Here is a 22,198-nt window from a genome sequence, read left to right as displayed (position 1 = left end):
GTCGTCTCCTGACGATTTCTTAATGGCGTCACTGTAATCGGGCCCTGATAAGGAACTCCCTGTATGATAGGAGTAAAAAAAAAAAAAGTGAACCAATATCATCAATCCACGTGTGGCCGTCGACTCTAAACACGGTTAAGAATGAATATGTTCACACACACAAGAACATTTGCTGAAGTGATCCAAATACATGTCCCTGAATGCCATAAAAAGGACAAAATAAACACTTTTACTTGGTGGATTCTGGAGGCTACCTTAGTTGTCAGTATCTTAACCCAACCCAAACCCAGCAGGAGCTTTAGCCTGAATTATTGGTGAAGTTACGGCTGTGATCACTCCCTGTGGTGATGGTGATCGGCTCTCATTATCAGTCCGATACCGCCCCGCAGCATTTGTCACTAATTGATGAAAGGCACGCCTTGGCAACAAAAACTGGCCTTATCTGTTTATCTGCTATAAATAAAACCGTGTATAGGGATGTGCATGCGCTTGTTGGTGAGCAACAGGCAGAGCTGGTGACTCAATGATCCGTCCAACCCGCATTAGACTTTGCATTCCCCCCTCCTCTCTTTGGCGACTAAGCCAAAGGCAGTGGAAAAGCTCGAATAAAACAACACAGTTTGGATGAATGGCTATATTTTCAGGAAGCAAAAGACAAGGGAGTACAATCTTTGGGTGAATCAGAGACAGACTGAAACAACACATGGTAAATACCGACCATCTAGGTTACACTTGACAACATAACCAAAAGGTAAACAGAATATGTTAGTCTTTTTTTCTTTCTTCCTTAGCCTAAATCACAAATCTCTCCTGTCCCTTGACTCAAATTTACAAGGTTCAAAATAAGCTTAGAGAAAATAAAAAACACTGCTGGTGGTTTTTCACAAATGCCACAATCTTTTACAGAAAGGAAAAACAGGAGTGTGTGGCGCCCATCTGTGGTAACACACAGCCGCGCTCTCACTCGCTCCTGATTTAATCCAGCCACGCTCATTAGCTCAATTTAAGATGTCAATTAACATCTGATTAAGAATGAGCGCGTTGCTGCTCCACGGGTCAACTCTGCTCTCAGACACAGAAAAAGGCAAGAAATGAATTGCGGATGGAAGCACGTACGCAAGGGAGAAATTCCACAAGGCCTCTAAGGCCACCGGGTTTCAGCAGTGCTTCCCAATATTAGAACAAAAGGAAAGAGTTGACAAGGGATTCGTCTTTGGCTTCATTGGCACGCTGAACATAGAGAGCACGGCATTTTATTTAGACAGCAAAAACACATCAAGTCCTTATTTTTAAATAAAAGTCCTATGAGCTTAAAAATCAAGACACCTGCAGAGGTTCAATATCTCATCTCTTTACCAGAATAGTGCATAAGGAGTCTATAACAGGCCCTGTGCCCATCTTGAATATTGTAAACTGAAAGTCTTAGAGCTGGAAAGCCAACACTGTGTCACATCAAGAGCTTAAAGAAAATGAAAAGGCAGTTCCTCACTATTCTGTGTGAAGGCCAATGTAAGACTCCGTACGTCTGACTACAGTTGCTCTAAGAATGCAAACCTATTCACCGAGGTCTTGTTTTAAAAATAATCATTCAAGTTATATGGTGTACCACCGTTTCAGCCTTCAGAATGAAGGCATCAACGAAAGGCCAGGATTAGTTTAACACTCATGTTGGTGTATGAAAACATCTAGATCCAGGTGAAAGGGCAAACATGATGCTACGTGATAACGTTACCTATGATCTCCCTATTTGAGTCATGCTGGTCACTATGTGTTAAAGGAAAACCCGTCTGAGTCACAGGAAACGTTGCTGGTGTGTGATAATACCAGTCAGTGTAACTAAACACAAAGAGGTTCCTTCCTTTATCAAGAAGCAAGTCATCAATTGTAAACTAAAATTTAAAAAAAATAATCTGTTTTCACAAATTAAACTGAATAAGAATCATAGAACATAAAACTGACGCCATCTGGTCAAAACAACAACAACAAAAACAAAACAATAAATTACATGAAGCCCACGTTTGTGGGATCTCCAGATCTGAGACAAGACTAGACAGAGTTACAGAAGAGTGACTGAATCGTCCCTTTACACGTAGTTTTCTGTCGCAGTGAAGCAGAGCTCACATTCTAGCTACTCAGTTTCTATTCAATGGCAGATTTAAAACGCTTTAAAAAGTCAGACAAAAGATTCAGACATAAAGAGAAATGAGAACCATCTAAACATTTAATATTGTTAAGGCAGAAGCACATGACACCTGAAAGAATGTTATTTCTAGAAGTGATGCCTGCCCTGGATAAAGGACAGCAGCTTTGTGAGGTCACTTAAAAACATTAAAAACTCAACCTATATGAGAGCCTTTCCTGCCCTTGCACTGGACTTTGCTGAGATTTGGCTCCGGTCCGATAGCAGCTACCCAGCGGTACTACATCCAAACTCACAGTCCCATTCCTATTCACTAAATGTGCGAGTCCAAACTTTCTGCAGAGTGAGTGTTCGCTCTAGGATCGCTGGTGTCCGGCTTCTTGAGCACTGCGCTGTATTTCAGAGGTCCTTCTTCCGCTTTGAGCTGCACCTCCACCACAGAGAAGATGGAAATCACCTGCGGAGAAAAACCAGAGGCACTGTTGTTGTTGATTTCATGCATCATGATACACTTAGGGTTTTTTCTTTTTATGTCAACCGTCTCAAATATAGCGATACGTGAAACCCTTAAAAAATGCCAACGTATGCAAAGCGTTGGTCAAACTCCCCTAAACGTATTAGTGTTCTGTTGTCTGGAGACGCACCACTAAAACTGCTGGTGCATCGGACCATTTTTTGGCTTGATAGACCTTGACCAGAGTACGACTCTGACACAAACATTGTTTATTTTCCAACGCCTGAGCAAAACTATCCCCAACGCTACCAGGTCACACCAGGAGCAGCACCAACCCTAAACCTGCTGAATGAAGACCAAAGCCTCTGGCTGTGTAATCGTCAGTGAGGTGTTTAAGGTTGAGTCTGAGGAACCACAGTGGTGTAGGGAGCGGTTTAAAAGTAACGTCACGATAAATGCTGTTCATTAAGGCTGAAAGAGAGACCAGATACAAGGAAACCTGAACAGAACAAAACAAAGTTTGTTTGTTTTCCTCTTGGGTTTTCAACCTTCTTCTGGTGTGGAACATAATGTCGGAGGCCTTATGGAAATCTCTGATTTAGAAAGGTAAGGACCGACAGCTCGCTCTCTCCGGATTCTGGTCTGGATTTGGAAGTCAGAGCTTCCATATAAAACACACATGCTCTAAATTTTACTTTGATGATACTTACAGAGAAGTGATGGTAAATGGGGTTATCTACTAAACTAGAAACTTTATGCATTAACCACATGATTATTTTTGGGGGTTAAACAATCCTTTTAATTTATTAAACATGGAGCTCTGAATTTAGAAACAACATAATTTAATGTGAAAAAAATGAAAACCTTTTCATGGGGCCTTTGGTTTAGGAAGCTAATGCATGTTACTGTCTTGCTGCGCTTTGAAACTGATGAATATCTGCATTCCTGTGTCCAAATAAAGACACTATTTGTTGAAGCATGTAAAACAGGATTATTAAACGAGATATTTTCCAATCACTATTTCCTTTAGAACCTTGTCCTCAGATCTGGACTTTTGAACATGTTTGATAACCTCCATCTTCAGTTTCTACATTACAAAGTGAGAATGGTGTTTTAGTCAATGTTAAGCACAGTAATTGTTGACATAGGAAGAAAATTTAATCGTTTCACTAAAATATTTTAATCATAATGCTTTTCTATCTTCATATATCAAAGCTCTTCAAGAGAAGGATATATAGTATAATTCAGTGAGAACCCACAAACCAATCATAGTAGAAACCCTAAATGAGTGCAGTTCTCACCTGCTCCTCACGGGGACTCTCTAGGTCCTCACTTGCCCAGACCAGCTTGAGCTGAGGCACCTTGTTCACCTTCAAATAGTGGAATGAGTCCAAACCTACAATAGACTACAAGGGAAAAGAAATAACATAAACACTGTTTCAGAAAAACATCAGTTATCACTATGACAAGAACTTGCTGAGCCATTTTAGAGACCCTCCTCGGTGGGTTACATTTCCCTACATGTTCTTACGTAAAAGAAATGTCATCCACAATATCTCAAATAAATCAGTCTAAAAAAGTGATGTCTGAGAATAAAAAAAAAAAAAAAAACTGTTCCAAGTGATCTTGTTTGAACTAACCTTGCAGTAGACGCGTTTCTGCACCCCGTATTTGAGAATCAGCACATCAAACGACATGTTCAGCACCCCCATCACCATAGCCTTAGAGTCCAGCGGGCCACACTCCTGCGGAACAAATTAATAAAGAATTTGGGCCGCAGTGCAAAAATAATAATAAAAAAAAAAAACTAATTAGTGCAAATGTTGGCCCTGAAGTGCCACATGATACATGCTGGAGCTGAACAATGAAGATATTAGTCTGAGGAAGTACCACCTGTACCACCTGTTAGGCATGGTGGAGGTAGTATCATGCTGTAGGTCTGTTTCACTGCCAGTGTTACTGATGTTTGGGATGAAATAGATGAAGATGAACTACCTCTGAATTCTGCAACTTCTCCTCAACTCAATAAACTGGTTCAGAGTGAATAAAGCAGACTAACCTTAACATTTCAACCTGCAATCTACTCAACATTCATGAACCATGTTTAAAAGCCAAATCTGGGACAGGAAAACAACTGATTTAAATAAATTAACAGTTCTGCCAAAAACGGCGGTCAAATATTCTGCTCGATAGCTTAAAAAATTTAAACGCGGCTGCAGCTCCACTGAGAAACAGGAGTGCGGGACGAACGTTCAGGAAACTGTGGAGCCTATAATTGATCTAATGATATAATGGAGGGAATCTAGAGCCTCATCTCTAGTAGGGGTGCGTTCTTCTTCTGTTGGAACAGGTGATGGCTATTTTAACTTTAACGCAGCACTTCACATTTGACCTTTTTTATCGTTTTTACTAAACCTGTACCAAACGACGACCACATGAGTGTCGTTTGTACCAAACTTGGCTTTAGATGCACCGTTACAACCCTATTAAAAACTTTACTGTAGATATAATAAGAAATAGCATTTGTGATCCCAGGTTTTAGAAACGGTTCATATACAATAAGGCAATTAGTTGATTACATGCAGTAAAACTAGATTTTTATTTTGTCATTTATTTAATGGAAATCCTAACCCTTGTGTTTCGTTGTATTTGATGGGTGTGCGTTGTGATCTGGTTACCCACCTTCACGAAAACTCCAAAGTAAAGCTCAGAGCTGAGCTCCTGGACTCTTTTGGACAAAGTCTTCTTATCATTGCAGTACGCCGCCTGTTTTTCCACTTGCTCAGTTGACAGGCCCAAGTCAGGACCGACCTCTACATGCAAACATTCAGCAGACACACAATATTATAAACCAGGCAGATAAAGAACAAGATGTGCCGAAAACAACAGGAACAGAAAATACAACAATGCATCAACTGAGTTGGATGTCTGGGTGTGTTTTTTTGTCTTTCATTCAGATTCACTTTGGCAAACAGACACAACAACAAAGGCAGCCTTTGAACACTACAAGGGGTTGTTTGTGTGTGTCCCTTTGTAAAGGCGGCACATACTCAGAGACGACGCCAGCAGCCGGTGCACCATGATGTCAGGGTAGCGTCTGATGGGCGATGTGAAGTGTGTGTAGAGAGGAACGTTGAGAGCGTAGTGCCTAAACTCTCCTTTTTTCTTCAGTGCACCGGTACAGAAGTACAAGGCCAGCTGAGGAAAAAAACAAACAGTACAGATCACACATAGAAACTCAAGTTATTTATTCTTCTTATGGGGGGAGAATTACACAGCTCTGAGCTCTATTCCTTTAAATCAGTGATGTTTTCCGGATGATCGGTCCAGTTGACCACCACAGTTTCTTAAAATCTCCATTTCTCATGTATGGATACAGATTAGTCTTTTTCTTTTCAAAATCTACTGTAATCTTTTATTGAAGAGACTAATCTCACATTAAATATGTTTTAAAACTCCAACCTCTAATTTAACAACCTTTTTTATAAGTGGAAATACAATTTAATGCAAAGAAATCATTGTTTTTGGACACCAGTCACACAATTATTGGTAGTCGTAGCACTCAATCTTAAATCTAACCAAGTACGCTGTAGGAACTGTGATTATGTGGACATGTTTCTTTTCTAAATGTTTTTTAAAGATCATGCACGTTTAAAAAAAAAAAAAAAAAAACAGGAGATTTTAAGTAAAAAAAGATAAAAAAAAAATAAAAACTGGTGGACTCATTATGGCTTAACACAGAAATGGTTCACCAGATACTAGATATATCTTTAGTGGTGACCACCTGTTAAGACAAACTGTGAGCATTGCCAGCATTTATCATAGCATTCGTCAGGTTAGCATTTTCCTGCCAATATGTTAGCATAGTGTTTTGATACAGCGACTCTTTTTTTCCCCCCCCCAACACTTCCGTACTAAACACCGCATAGCTTAGTGCCAACCCTGCTATGACAATCCTCGAGGGACATTTAACCAGCATGCATAAAATAGGAAAAACTTGTTTCTACACAGCAATGAAACCCCTTTTTATTTATATATTTTTGTTAAAAAATAGTGCACATTAAATATATACTATTGATGTTACAACAATAAGTAACCCAAAATGTCATGATTCATTGCACGTTTGTTAAATAGCGATGACAGAGGGGAAAAGGGACCTCCAGAAATTCTCAGCATTGTGTTCCAGGCTTCCAGCAGTGTTGCCACATCCACTTGTTATAAGCGACTTTGGTCTTGTTCATTTATACTGTTTACAAGGTAGAGGTGATAGAGCTGGTTGCTTGCCTTTGACACAAGAACTGGCAACACTGGACTGGCTTGCTGACTTGCACAAGTTCTTTTTTCTAAATGCAGCTACCTGGGCACAGAGGGGTAGAAGACTCTTCTCAAAAGCGTCCACTGCTGTGTAAAAGTTAAGGTTTAAGAGTAATTTATCCTGAACTAAAACAGCTATCCCCTCTAACGTTGCGCACATTTGTCCTGAGGCTTCTGTGTGCATCCGCAGCACCTTTTGTCTGAAGACGTGCGACAAAGACTGAGTGACAGACATGGGTTAGCCCTTAGCTAATTTTCCTTATTTATCATTGGTTTAATGGTAACAAAGCTAATTTGTTTGTTTGGTTAGCTGTGCTCACCACTGCAAACTGGAGAACCAGCTGAAACAGAAAACAAAATAACATTCAACCTAAAGCACATACAAGACCCAATAACATGCGTTGTGTTAAAAAATGTATGCCGTTAAAAGGTAACTGCGTGAACCTGCAGTTACGTGGTAACTTTGACAGCCCTAGTTGCTAAGTCTTTTTGACATTCATATTGCCAAGCTGTTTTCCATTCATCAAATTATTGCTTTGTTTGGTGCCCTGCACGCAGTGTGTGATGCACATGGGCAAAGCGCCAGCGTTGACTGTCAAAATGATTGATATCTCAATATAACTGATACTAAAAATATTAAGAAATAATCATTTGCCTAAAAATAAAAATAATCAATAAAAACTGACCAATTTATATTTGTCCATATGTTTGCTCTTCTCCTGACCACAGCGCAGCAATAACATTTAGCCTCCCTGTGCTCATCTCCACAATAATCTGCTGCTGGAAGCATAAAAAGTAAACCTTCTCAACGACATAAGCTAATGCTATCTTGTTTAAATATTAGCTTTGCAGACACAGACAACCCAATGTCAACGAAAAACAAAACAGTGCACCCCCCATGATTACATCTCTGTTTGGTTGTCAAGCTATTGGAGGCTAATGTGGCTAATAACGCGGTTAATGGAGCACGACTGAAGCCATCAAGGAGAGCAGAAAAAATAGAAACTCTGCTGCTGTTGTTAACAGATAAAGAAAATATAATGTTTAAATTACCAGTAAGAATTGTACAGGGCCGCCGCTGAATATATTTAAATCCAGATCTCCATTTACACTGTAAAATGTGTTTTGTTTGAGCCAGATCCATTTTTGTTTTTGATATTTAATTTATTTTATTTGTCCCTCAGTAGCAACATTTAATTGTTTCAACAGCAAGTAGACAAATGAAAGCACACAGTGGCACACTAAAGATAAGCAATTTTAATAAAATAATTGCATGACAAAGATACATGTTTCCAGTTCCATTGGTCTTGTCTATAGTTTTGCCAAACAGGGAAGTGAAAATTTTAAGTTATCTACTTTTTCTAAATGAGAGGAGAAATATCATTGGTGTTGTCCTAATTAGGGAAGTTAGTTATTTTTTGCTTTATCTTAATTAATCATATGTTGCTCTTAACCAAACTGACCTTGTGCCTTCAAAATATATTGCTTCAGTATCAAAAATGGTATTGAGTTAGAAAACAAAAGATAAATTAAAGAGGGAAACTGATCACTTCTTACCTGCATGGGCCTGGAACACATGTTATTGAGGACTTCCTTTCTGTAAACAGAGTACTCGTCATCTCCATAAACAGCACAGAGGCTTTTCTGTTGGTTGAAGAAACACAAGACATTTTGTTCATATCTAAATGGCCATCATAGCAGAAAGAATCTTGAACAAATCACAATTAGTCATGATTATCCTTATGATAATATCTCTAACTTGTATTGCTCACTGTGCTCGATAAAAGAGATTATGTATAAGCTCATTAGTAACAGAAATCTAAGAATGGCAGGTTTTCACTATTTCTTGTTTAAAGACACTGACTTGTATGGATCCTGCAGAGGAGAAGTCGATGTTCAATCCAAGCTGGCTACAAAGCATCTCCAGCTCCTTCAGCATTTTGGTTCTGGGTGGAGGGTGGCGCCGCAGCAGGGCCAGCTCAGGGAATTTCCCATAAATGTGGGTCGCTGTGGCCATGTTAGCCAGCAGCATGAACTCCTCCACTAACCTAAAAGAGACGGTTTTAACAGCGATACATTGTCTTTTAGAGAGTAATTCAACAACATCTTTCGTCAAAACAATTTAAATTTGAGGATAAATATGAGGGTAAGAACGGAGGGATCTGAACAATGGGGTTAACAGAGGCTACTCACTTGTTGCTGTCTCTGTATTCATAAATATAACAACCTTGAGGCATCATGGTCTCTTTGTCAAGTGTGAAAGAAAGTTTGATCTGAACCAAAAGACACATGAAATAGACAATTGGGTTTAGGTTTGGAATTTGACTAGGCCAGTCTAACACACACTTTGATCTAACCCACTGTTGCTCCAGCTGAGGGTCATAATCTTGCTGGAAGGTGAAGCTCTGCCCCGGTCTCAAATCTTTTTTCCAGAATCCAACAGGTTTTTTTCCCCCAAGATTCCCTGAATTTAGCTGCAACCACTTCCCATCGCCTCCGACCACCTTCCCTAGCCCTGCTGACAGAAAACCCACCCCCACAGTCTGATGTATGATCAGGGGAGCGTGCATAGTTAGCTTTAAGTCGCTTATAGTGTATTGTATCAAGGCCCAAAAGTTTTATTTTGATCTTACATGACTAAAGTCCTTTTTCTCCACATGTTTGCTGAATACAAATGGACTCAAGTCTACTTAGAAAAAGTAGTAAAAACTATGTATAATTTTTCCTCCATTTCACAATGTGTTGTTCCATCACATCTAGGTCTGTCACTAACGATTATTTAGCAATCAGTTCCTCGGATCACTCGATTAATCACGACAGCCCTAATCCCTTCAATAAAATTCTCAGATGATAGCGGTTGAGACAGGACACAAACTCAAGGGGTTATAATAGTGTTGTTGAAAATATACGTATGGTTTTCAGTTGTGTGTTTAATTATCCAAACTATAAAGTTCTTGAAAAACCGTCAGATGGGCTGACCTGGTCCAGTCTAAGAGCTCCTCCAATAAAGCGTTGAGCTCGAAGGTTCTTGGCAATAGAGTGCAGGTAAAGCACAGCTTGGTGTATCTCATCAATTGTGTGCTCAGGGTCAATAGGTGGAAGCTCCTCGAGAGGGAATAACTTCTCAGGGGCATCGATCATTCTCTGAGCGTCGTCGTAGCTCAGCTTCACACAGGAGCGGATGATTGAGCGGCCGAACCACTCGTCCAGGATCTGAAAAATGGTTCCATTTGATTTAATAAAGCATATAAAAAGGGTAATCCTTTGAACTGAGTGCAGCTGTGACAGGCTCGTGTTTTGTTCATTGTCGCACATACCTTTCCCTCAGGCGTGAGCTTCCAAATGACAGAGAAAGTGAGCCGGTCAGTGAGAGGATTCAGACTGCACAGCTCCTCACACAGCAGCCTGGGCAGCATGGGAACCACCTGAGGTGGGACAGAGGACAAAGCAACCATTGGCTCCAAAACCTCAGAGAAGACTTAGAAATAAATCAAAAGTCTGATAAAACCCCTGAGAAGTACACAACTAAAGACTTCTTTGCTTGTCACGGGTTCTTTGAGCACTCACCATTTGAACAAGGTACACACTGGTGGCTCGTTGGCTGGCGATGGTGTCGAGCGCGGTGCCCTCCTCCACAAAATAACTCACGTCAGCAATGTGAACTCCCACCTCAAAGTTGCCTGCGTTTAAAATTGCATTTTAACTCTGTATGCTCTTACCATCAACCATAAAACAGATGAACAGCAACAAACACAGGTGAATTGGCAAAGGTTTTAAAAGAGAACAAACCAAAAAATTTTCAGCCTTCAAGTCTCAAACTTTAAAATGGCCTAAATATAGTTTTACAAAGAATGTTTACATTTGGTCTTAGATCAAGATCTCAATAAGTAATATAATGAAACTGTACAATGTATGAAAACTAGCACGTTGTTCAAGTTAAAGCGACACTAAGTAATTTTGTACAGGTGCGCCCCCTACAGGACCTTTTGAAAACAGCACTGTTTTAAAAACTGGCTGCCTGTCTCACACAGTGCAAGCAGGTCTATTTATAGCCCTTTGTTCATGGTCGCATATTTTGTAGCCCAAATAAGCGACTTCATGGTCAAAAACAAGCCCAATAAACTGCAACCCACGCAATTCACAAGAGACTTCAGAAAATGGTGGACCTAATAACGTCGCTATTGATGCCACTGGGCTGCCGTAAAGCTGTTCATCCTACCAGGAGAACATAGCCGCCAGACCACCACCGGGTCGGTGCATAGAAAGCTGCGAGTGCGATTTTTTGGCCAGAGACAGTAGGATATGACAATATCCTCAATGACAATATCCTCAATTGTCTCATAAACACAGATTACCAGCACAGGGACTTAGAAGATGATACTTTATGGTAAAAACGTTACTTAGTGCTGCTTTAATAAATATTTTATTTGCATAAAATCTTTGTGCAAAGTAGCACAAAGACAACAATGTCTCGCACTATTAGTGAAATTGAGAAAAAAACAAAACATTTCCATCTTATTTTAAAGGGGACATGCTTTTTAATGCCTTCCTTTTCACATTTAAATAATTTAGGTGTGGTTTAAATAAATTGGGACTGCAATGCTTTGGTCTGAATTCAACATTATTGTTGATACAATATAATTACAATATCGATATAATCAAAATAAAAGCCTCAGAAAGACTGCAAAGAATGCCCACAACAGATGCAGGTACAAATGCATATTTTACCCTGTTTATAAAACTCCAGTATAACATTTTAGAAATATTTGCTTTGAAAATGACATAAAACCCAGAATGTCAGTCAGTGACAAACGCTGTAATCATAGACTGTAATGTATACTGAAATATTGGAACTGTCATATCCCCTTTACTGAGTAAAGTTATATTGCAATATATATCGATATTGAATTATTGTCCACCCCTAACTCCACCGTGGTCGGCCACTTTTGTAGCATGCTGGGGGACGGTGTGATGAATTGTGTGGGTTAATACTCACAACAGTTCAATAGTGAAAATTGTACAGCTTGAAAAATATGTCACAATAAAACGATACTATGCGGCATCTGGAAAGACTAAATTGAATTTTTCTGCACTTCTAAAGACATCACGTACACAATAAAATGTATTTAAGAGCTAAAAAAGGTGAATTTTGGATGATATGTTCCCTTTAAGGCTTCCCAGTAAAGAATCGCTATGACAAAACTTTAGTTTTAAAAATAGGCATGGAGCGGTTACCAGTTTTAAGACATGCTGTATGAGCAATCGACAGAAAGCAGAGTTTTTTCCAGTTGTGGGCAGCATAGAGTAACACACAGCTGCCCCCCCCCCCCCCCCCCCCACTTGTTGCTGCACACTGCCAGTTAGGTGGCTGAAGAAAGACTCCTATGCACTTCCCTAACTTAGAAGAAAACGAAAACACATTTGGCTGTTTGGATTATTCTTCCAGTCAACACAGACAGTAACGGTTTAAAAGGCTAAGCAGCGCCACCTATCACTCTCACTGTGCTAATGCTGCTCCAACGTTATTACACCAAACGTATTTTTTGATACACGTGTTTCTGAGAACTCTCCATTAATAATGTGGTCTTCTCCTCAGTGACCTGATTAAATCAATACTAAACTTGTCTCATCCTCTGGTGGAGGATCTAGGTACTACATGTGCCAAGCACCCGTTTCCTTTTTAAATCACCTTTTAAGAAGCAGGGTTTTTATAAAATATAAAGTGCTTGTTGGGAATGGTTACGGAAATACAGCGTGAATAACTGATTATTTTGAAAAGTATAGTAAAGTCATGCAGGAAACTTTCACCCAAAATATCAAGAAATGTTATATGGATAAACTGGAAAATGTGAACATCAATTACGGTACTTTAGGTACACAGCTATCATGTACGGTCCAAAGCATGGGTTGTTTCTTTTAGTACGTGTCATTTGTACTACATATTAGGCCTGGGCGATAAACCAAAAATTTACCGGCACCGGAATTTACGACAGCAATCGACGTCATTTTGCCCACGTCGGTATTTTCGGTGTTTAAAAAATGAAAGGAAAAGTCGTTTTTATAGGCATAGGTAAGCTATGCTGCAGTCCCTTTATGACGCTGCGCTGAGTCACGTGACTCCACCCCATCCAGTCTGAAACAAGAAGTGAAAGAGATGGAGGTTGAGAAAATGGAGGAAATTATAAACCTCCGACACCGGGGAGGTGGTCGGAGGTTTAAATGCGATGCTGTGTGCATGGGACAATAATGAACAGGCCCATGTCGCCGCAAACATGGTTGAAGCTGCCGAGCTCACCAGATGGATGCGAGTGCAGTGGGAGCGAGCGTTAGTGGTGTCGTCCATTTACCGCTATAGAGAAGAACTGCTCAATATATCGCAATATTGATTTTAGACCTTATTGCCCAGCCTTACTACATATTGGAAAATACTGTGGTGGACAGGTGACCTGACCAAGGGGAACCCACCTCGCATAAAAAATTATGTTTTTTTTTTTTTAAACTATTATTTCTTAGATGAGACTTTAAATAATTAAAGCTACAGTTAGCAAGCAACGAGCAGGCCGACTGATTAGCGGCCGACTCCTGAACAGATAGTTTACCTAATTTAACAGAAATACCTGCTTGTTCACTTGTGTTACTCTGTAAAGCGCAGAACAACAAAAAGGTACAACTGTAATAACCATTGTCATTGTGGGGATAATTGTTGCTTCACTGTCTTAAATAAAACTAATTAGATCATTTTACTTTTATTCAAGTTTAAAATAAATCATTATCTTGCATAAATACATCACACCACGACAACCCAGCATGTTTATTAAAGTTTGAATATTACTAAACTCGTGACCATTTTCACTTAGTAATTACTTGTGAGTAGCCAGAGAAAGTCTGATTGATTTTCTACTAATAATTTGCATAAAGCAAACAGTGTGAAATGATGCTTCCCTCTTAAAGGTCTTAGCAATGAGGGTAGATCAGCAGCTTACCATCAGGGAGCTGTTTACATGACAGAGCGTCGTCCAGATCTCTGGCGGTAGCAGGATCGATCGTGAAGATGCACTCCTTCCTAAACACACAGCGTGGATTTTAAAAAAAAAGGTATCTGTGGATTTCAGTGCAGCATTCAACATCACGAGACATGCTCCCGATGAAGACGGGCTTTGGGGTCCTACCGGAGGTCCCTCCTCTTTGCAAACTCCTCCGGTGGGATGGTCCAGGGGAGGTTCTTAGGAAGACAGTCCAACACCTCTTCTGTGAACTCGGAGAAATCCACGTCGTACTCTGTCAGGATTCCCTCCGTCTCTGGCTCGATTTCTCCTGCTTGGCCCAGGGTCTTAGCAAGCTGGCTGAGGACAGAAACAATCTAAGAATCAGTACAACTTTATAATCCCAACGGGGCACGTTTTTTTCCCCCTCCACGCCCCCCCCCCCTCACCCGTCAGCAAAGTTGCTGTCAGCTGGCCAGTCGGTGATCCGACAGATGAACAGGATGTTGGCAAAGTCGCCTGGGTGGGTTCTGAAGTCTGCGGGGCAGTCGTCGAGTTTAACGTTTATTCGTGGCACCCGGTGGTCGACAGGAGAGAACATGGCGAAGGGCTTGTCTGGGAGGAACTTCAGGTGGCCCATTACAGCGCGGGAGTGTTTGCGCTCAACGATGTAAACCACCTGGTAGACAGGCAGACAGAAAGCGAAGGGAGAGCTTTAGATGCGTCTTGGAAAACATTTCTTAACAAAATGGTAACATCAACTGAGAGCGAGAGAGAGATTATTTTTTGGGGCGGACCTAGAGCATAAAAAGTCAGCAATGTAGCTTACTTTAGCAGTCTTTTGGAGGATTTCAGCACTGGCTCGGGTTGTTGAAGGATCTTCCTGACGTTCCCCTGAGTCAAGATGAAATGAATGATATGAGCAAAACCAGGACAGCTTGTTTAGCCCTTTTTTAAACTCAAACATGCCAGTAACTGTCCATTTCAGATTACAGCAGAAACATCATTTCATTTACTGCTGAGAAATTGCATCGGCTGCTCTGTTTATTACTGCTCCGCGGTACCTGTGGCGGTGAATGAGACATCATGAGGTCTGACGAGCTCCTCCGGGTCACTCGACTGGTCCTCTGCTGTGGCATTAGGAGTCGGGGCGTGCCTTGTGCTGTTCTGGGCTGTCGGTGCCACGTGCTTCGTCTGTGTGTCGGACTCGCTGGTGCTGTCGCAGTCCGTGTCAGATCTCACCACCTGCAGAGGCAAATATTCATCTTTTTAGAACAATGCACAGAACTTAGTGGTTTAAATGAGCACTGGAGGGTGTTCAAAGATCTAATTTAGTGTTTTATTTAAAAAAAAAAAGAACAAGAAGCTGTGGGGTTGTTGCATGCTTTTAAAAAATTTAATCTACATTTTGGGTTTCGAGTAGGGCAATAATATTGGTAAATATTGCAATGACATCTGCCTTTTTTCTTCTTTTTTCTCTTTTTCATCTGTGCTTCCATCACTCTGTGACCTTCAGCGTTTTGGGCAATGCCATTTGTGTCCGATGTGAGAATCTGCTGTCGTGAGACGTTGTCCAACTCAAGTTTAAAACACTTGGAATATATGCGACAACTATGACTGCCCACCAAACAGTCCTTTATGATATGAATACTCATCACAAAGATATTGCAATGACGTGATATCTTCAATATTTTGTGCAGCCTAGTTTCAAGCAAATTTAGCAACATTTTTAGTCCCAACTCATTGTAAATTAATTGCATATATAATACATTTTTTAACACCATAAAATATTTACAATTGAGAACTGCAACGTTAAAGCTCTCATTGATAACATTAATTTACAGTTTGTGTTTTTCAATTAAAGAAGTTGGCATTTTGTGTAGTAATCACTCTTGTTGACATTATTCCATCTGGTAAACAGGACTGTACTGATGCAAACTTGCTGCGTGTGTCCTTACCTACTCCAGATTTACTAACATGTCATCAGCTACAAGCTGTCATTCCCCCCCGACCCAAATTCCTGCATTTCTGAACATTCTCCACAACATTTGCATTCTGAACCTTTAACAGGTTGTGAATGCAAAGGATAAAAGGCCACTTCCCTTTATCCTTTGGTACTTTGTGATATGGACCAAAAATAATATCTTGCTATTTTTAGGCTGAATGCCTATATATATGATATTCATCTTGATAAGTTTTTATTCTCAAAGTAATAAAAAAGGCATCTCTGAATCAAAGCTTTATCCCAAATGCCACATTTTTTAACAAACAGCAGTAGATAACTAGAAAAGCTGTTCCCATGAAACAACAGTGAGAATGCTATTCTGCAAAATGATGTGAGCAGAAGATGCAAAAGATCCCTGAAGAAGAGAAAAACTAGCTGAAAAACGAATTTAAATCAAAGAAGAACCAATGTGAACATGAAAGGACAACAGCTAAATCATTAGAAGCAGAACAACATGAGGGAAAAGCCCCAAAAGTTGCATTAGTTGAAGATAGCTAAAGGATGTGCGAACATTTTAAAGTTTGAATAAAGTTTATAGCTGAAAGTAGGCTGAAGCAGTAAGCTGTGAAAAAGCAACGTTTTTGAAGGATTTTCCATTCATTTCAATGAGAGCAAAAAAAAAACTCACAAAAAGTTAAATACCTTGAAAATTATAACTGTTAGAATTACCAGGAGACACAGCAGTAATGTCCAGAACGAGATGAACATTTTGATACTAAAATTGTTGAAATCAGTTGAAGTATGCAGGAGACACCGAAAAACATAACAGAAAAACAATCAATGAGAATGCTGTATAAGCATTCTCATTGATGAGAATGCTTATACAGCATTCTCTCACTGATTGTGAGAAAAGGCTGAAAAATAACTTACTAGAATACATAGAAGTATAATTCTAACGCAACATTAACTCTCGATACAAATTATACAGTTTGATCTTTTTTTTTTATTTCTGTATTTTTTAAATCTCAATATATTGGCCAACCCTACTTCACTCAGCACTGACCTGCAGCTTTCTACACTAAATTCATAGACTGTCAAGCACAGTTTGCCACGGTTGATGCATTTCACTGTCTTGCGTTTATCAGGAAAATCTGCTGATCAACACTTTGCCTGCCATTTAAACCAGGTGTAAGAACCACACATTCATTTTAAAATTCCAATATATGAAGGTCTGAAGGCCAGAAAAAAAAGAAAAAAAAAAGGAAAGTAATCAGTTAATTTTTCCTGTTCATTTATCTGAGGGTTTGGTGACTAATGCAAAAACCCAAACAATGGGAGTTGGAAAGGAAGTTAAGTTTGGATGTGTTAAATGAATAAACGCATGGTATCATCTACAAATAAAACAATATAAATATTTTACCACTTCCAATTTTTATCTGTTACATAATAGGAAACATTAGTCAGTCTTGAAGTCTAAACATTTTCCTAAATGGACATTTATGTTTATGCAGAATGTTGAACTTCCAGAGCTTTCGTAAACATGCAGAAACACCATCCAGGCTAGAGCTAAGACAGCACGGGTAGGAGGAAAAGTTCTGCCTGTACTTTAATGACTAATGTGACCAGGTTACTAGAACGACTGCTGATTTGCTGGAAGTTGATGTGTAGTTTTGCACTTTTAGTACAACGGTAGCTGGCTTAAAATAGCGCCAGCCGTAGCTACAATGACCATGTTTGACTCCCAGCCTCGCTAACTCAGCCCTCAATGCGGACAACAACTCTGATAATTGCTTTTTGCTTGCAGCCACTTAAATATTTTACGTTTAGCAGGTCAAAACTAAAACTCACCAGCTTAACGAGTCCAATCTGTACCCAACGAAAACAAACGCTGCTGTACAAAAGGATCCTGGATGAATATATTAAATTACAACACTATCAGACTCTCGTGTTTTCACCTTCCACTGATCCCGGGGAAGAATCTCCACCACCACTATGTCTCCATTGAGTGCTCTGTTGCGGGCAACGACTCCATCCAGGAATATATCACGAGTGTCGTCCTGTGAACATAAAACATGGAGCTGGGTTTCTAATTGTCTCAGTTCTGCAGGTAGGACACAAAGAAGACCAACAGCATCACTGTCCAGTGTAGCGCTCTGAGGAGGCTTTGGATTTTAACTTACAGGAGATGGGACGAAGGCTTCAGTGTAATTCTTGGGATTGATTCTTAATTGTCCCTGAAGAGGAAAGGAGGAAGAATTTGAGAATTCACTAACGTACTAAACACTGGGTGTCAGTCTACTAAATCTGTTTATGTCGTAATTAATCAGACGATCACAAAAATGCTAAAATATCATGTATTATTCTAATTTTATATTATTTTAATAAGGTTTTATAATGAAATGATTTACATATACTCTCTAACCCGATCCACCTCAAAATTTTCAAAACGAAAGAAGCAGAAGGGGCGAAGCTGCTCATACCTGGTAAAGCTCTCCCCTCTTGAGGCCATGGGAAACCTCCTCCAGGCTCATGTAGGACTCAAACACCTGTTTCCTTGCTCGCCTGTCTCCTTTATTCTTACTCCTCTCGCCTGGAGAATCTGTTCCTGCAGCTGGGAAAGATCTGAAGTCAGAGGCTCGACGTAGCGATAAAGGAGACGTATCAGTGAGGCGGCGCACTAACCTGCAGCCTGCTGAGGCTTACCAGTTTTCCCCATGCCAGGTTTTGGCCTCGGTGTCTGAGGATCAGCGGGTAATTTCGGAATCCCCTCTCCGTTCTTTTCCTCCCCCGGGTGCTTCGGTTGGCTTTTTTTCTTTGACTTCCTCGCCTTCTCTTGCTGCTGCTCGCCTGCGTCAGCTGGGGCGGTCACGGGGCCGACGTATTCCTCCGCCGCTTTGGGGCCAGCGTTTTTGCTCGGCTCATCCTTCTTCCTTTGCGGCTTCTGGTGTTTCTTGGCGCTGGTGGGTCTCGAGCAGGCAACCTCCTCTCCGGATTCGATATCGCCGTCCTGGCTGGTGGCGGTGTCCCTCCTCTGGCCTCGCTGCTGCCTCTCGCTCACCCCTGGCTTCCTCTCAGGCTCCTGGCGAGCATTGCGGGTGCTTAATTTCTCCATGTACAGGGACAGCGAACTCTCCTCTCCTTTGTTTTTTGAGGACAGGGAGAAGTCACCTGGGTCTGAGAAATCCCGACTTTGTTGTGCTCCGTTAAGCTTGTCGTGGTGGAAGCCGGAATCATTCGCCTCTTTTTGGGATAAGGAGTCCTGTGCACACTGCTCCAGATATGAACTGAACACGCTGCTGCTGTGCTGACTCAGCAGCCTGGCATAGGCGTCTTTTTGAGGAGGGGCCCTCGACTGATTCTGGCCGCGCTTTGGCTCTCGGTTCTGCTTAGTCTTCTTGGACTGCCGAGGAGGCTCCATCGGAGAATCCATAGGAGAGTCCTTAAAGGTGTTTTTTCTGCCAAGGCGTACGAACAAGGAGACATAATGCCGTTACGCCAGCTGATAGCACGGGTGGATGATAAGACAACAAGTTACAGGTAATAAAGACGTAAAAAAAAAAAAAAAAAGGGCAGAGACCTTTACACCTGAGGACGTAAATAACAATCACAATGGAATGGTGCAAAAAGGTGTCTTCCCTGTCGACGTCTGACAATAACGGCGGCACATTCACAGAGAACGGATAGTTAAAATCAAATAATTAGTTATCCAGATCAAACTAGTCTGACTTGATGGACGCTGTTATGTTTATCCGAGCCGTCTGGCTGGGGCTGGGCGATATGGATTAAAAAAACAAATCTCCGATTTTATTATACCAAATCCGATTAATCGATTTTTTCCTCCTTTTTGTTTCATAAAAAGAAATTATTTTAAAACCTTGCTTTTATGTCAAGCATTTTGTCAGGGAGTTGACCTGAATTCAAAGTGCAACTAAAAACAAGTTGTGAAACATGCAAAACAAGATGGCAGCCGTGCCATTATAAACAATGAAAATATAACAAAACATTTGCTGCTAAGTGGTATTACACATTGAGCTAGGAACAGGCTTCACTGCACTTGTGAACTTCAAACTAAGTTAAAAAAAAAGTAAATAAGTACCTCGTATTATGGTAAAATAAAGTTTCTACTTAACAATATTTTGACAATACATTTTCCTAAACATATATTCAGCATCACATGCTGTTCTCTTCATGGAAACCCAATGAGTGTATTGGCAAAATAAAACCCAGATTTTCCAAAAATGAAATCTTAAAGAAGATTAAATCGATTTATCGCCCAGCCCTACGTCTGGCACGCATCTGCTGCCTCAAAAATACGAGGCTTTTTGCTGATGCCATCAGCTTCATCATTTTCTATCTTATACATTGCGATATGTATTTTTCTTGTTTATGATTTCTGAAAACGCAGTGTGTGTGCGTGTCAGGCCAATGTCAGGGTAATGTTTCATCTGAATGAAGCAGATCCTCTCTGGAACATCGACCTTTTGACAGATCACAGTAAAGATGTTCAGCTCCATGTCGAGGGAAGACCAAATGTAACCGATCAGCTTCTGTCAAGCACAGTGGTGGGGGAGTGATGACTTGGGCGTGTCTTTTTATTTATTTATTTATTTATGGCCACCTGATGTGGTGCCTTGCAGCCATCTGTCCATCAGCTGAAGCTTGAGCCACACAAACATCTCTTAGCATTGTGCTGGAAAGGTGACGATTTGGCCTTGCTTAACAGACCCTGAGCCAATCACAAACTTAGATGAACAACAAAGTATTTAGTGCCAAATGTTAGGCCATGTTCTCCTACTGATGAAACTGGGTCATCAACAGATTGGCCTAAAGTGGACCAGTCAAAGTCCAGCTCCCACCCTGATTAACATGCTGTGGTGGGACATTGGAGCAGCGGATAAACAGCGGCAGACTTCAATGAACCAACAATTCCTCCAGCATGACGTGGGAGACATCCCCGCTATGATATAATGCTCGTTCAGGACAAAAAAAGACAGCAGCTGCTTGGCCCATTGTTACAACTAGGGGACACTTTGGAATTAAGCAACACCTGCCATTCATTTGTGTCATGTTTTAAAATGAAGAAAACGTTTTAAAAATAATAGATTCACGAGGAAAACGTAGCCAAAAGAGCCAAGTAGCGCCGCTTCGTGCCCGCTGGCAGCACACAGGCTCCATCATTACGTGACCGCCGGCTGCCGGGGCTCAGCGCCGGCCGACCGTTGCTAACGGGCAGCGGCGGCTGAGCTGCTTTAACCGCGGTAAGACCTCACCGCCGACGTTGTTTGTCGCACAGAACCCGAAAAGCTGCGTAATAAACGAGAGGCGAAACGACGCACTGACTGTCAAAGTGAGTGATAAAGATATTACCTCGCTGAATGTGTTGTGAGTCATGTGAATCTAACTTTCGTCTCTATAGCGCTGGACACACGCTCCGCCCCTTCTTCTTCTTCGTGGGATCTATTGGCGGAGGGGAAACAACGATTTGGTGCTTTGCCGCCACCTACTGGTACGGTGTACCTGGTCACCTTAAGTTTTGGGGTGTCTCATTGTAAATCAATTCAATCGAGTTTTACATTAATTTTTTTTAGGGGATGAATCAGTTTTTCAAAGGAAGTTCACCTTCCATCTTAAATGCTACCCTAAACCTCTCGTATTCAAAAAGGTGATCCCTTTTCAACATTTTAAAAGCTTTATTTCAAACTCTGATTGCTTTGTCACATTCCTCTGTCCACCAATCTTTTATTTGATCTTACCAATTTCTTCTTTATATTGTGGTGAGTAGCGTGTAAAATAGCGTACAAATATAGAAATCTAAATGATCAACTTCCATATTGAAATTAATTTAGGATTTAGGAAATTCGGGGCCCAAAGCAAAGAAAGGCATGGGGCCCTCTGAATTGTGAAGACAACACATAAAACAGACCCATTATACAGATACAAAAATTTTAATAGAATAGACATATATTATTTTTTCTACATTTTGTCCCTCTCTTATCCCTTTTCTTGTTGTTTTCCTCTATGTTTTCCTTTGTCCTTTTTTTAGTAGACAACCCATGATCTGCTTATGTGTTCTCCATTTTTTATTTGAATGAAATAATAGCTGGAAGTAAATCTGCCCCCGTCTCCATTTCTTGGCAAGATCCTGTTCTTCACCTGGAGCGGTCCTCTCAGTACTATTGAGCAGCGTGCATGATCAGACAGCTGATTGGCCAGAGCTGGGTCATCTTCAGGAAGTACACTATGCTGACTGCTTACCAGCAGAGTGGATGATGCTGGACTCTCTCAGTCTGGTGGAACAATATCATTATCAAAGCCTGGCTGGATAATCAGCCCCCAGGAACTTAGGGGCCCTAGGCAACTGC

The 22,198-nt window shown here is 40.8% G+C and overlaps 1 protein-coding gene across 2 annotated transcripts; it reads right to left on the bottom strand.

Annotated features, from left to right (window-relative positions):
- Window positions 1–619: 619 nt before the first annotated feature.
- Window positions 620–21,300, bottom strand: dis3l2 (DIS3 like 3'-5' exoribonuclease 2). Of its 2 annotated transcripts, none has more exons than XM_012868425.3 (21): window positions 21,204–21,300; window positions 18,519–19,291; window positions 18,317–18,447; window positions 18,017–18,070; window positions 17,792–17,893; window positions 14,956–15,136; window positions 14,721–14,785; window positions 14,341–14,570; window positions 14,078–14,251; window positions 13,892–13,971; window positions 10,476–10,588; window positions 10,226–10,333; window positions 9,888–10,121; window positions 9,102–9,181; window positions 8,773–8,956; window positions 8,466–8,552; window positions 5,645–5,792; window positions 5,277–5,407; window positions 4,235–4,339; window positions 3,896–4,000; window positions 620–2,597 (listed from the first exon to the last, which is right to left on the bottom strand). In XM_012868425.3, the coding sequence occupies exons 2-21, from the start codon at window positions 19,264–19,266 to the stop codon at window positions 2,454–2,456; spliced, it is 3,204 nt and encodes a 1,067-aa protein (XP_012723879.2). In that variant the 5' UTR covers window positions 19,267–19,291; window positions 21,204–21,300; the 3' UTR covers window positions 620–2,453. The 2 variants fall into 2 exon arrangements, with proteins under 2 accessions (XP_012723879.2, XP_012723880.2); XM_012868426.3 differs by having other exon boundaries at window positions 18,540–19,291.
- Between the last annotated feature and the right edge of the window lie 898 nt (window positions 21,301–22,198).

This window comes from Fundulus heteroclitus, chromosome 6 (genome assembly GCF_011125445.2).
Source record: "Fundulus heteroclitus isolate FHET01 chromosome 6, MU-UCD_Fhet_4.1, whole genome shotgun sequence".
Lineage (NCBI taxonomy): Eukaryota > Metazoa > Chordata > Actinopteri > Cyprinodontiformes > Fundulidae > Fundulus > Fundulus heteroclitus.
Note: the sequence above shows the minus strand (reverse complement) of the source record. Positions and strands in the feature narration are given on the sequence as shown.

Coding starts and splice junctions, on each gene's coding strand:
- dis3l2 (XM_012868425.3), bottom strand. CDS start 19,266: ATGGATTCTCCGATGGAGCCTCCTCGGCAGTCCAAGAAGACTAAGCAG. Junction 18,448..18,518: donor TAAGCCTCAGCAGGCTGCAG/GTTAGTGCGCCG, acceptor GATCTTTCCCAG/CTGCAGGAACAGATTCTCCA. Junction 13,972..14,077: donor GCAAAGAGGAGGGACCTCCG/GTAGGACCCCAA, acceptor CTGTGTGTTTAG/GAAGGAGTGCATCTTCACGA.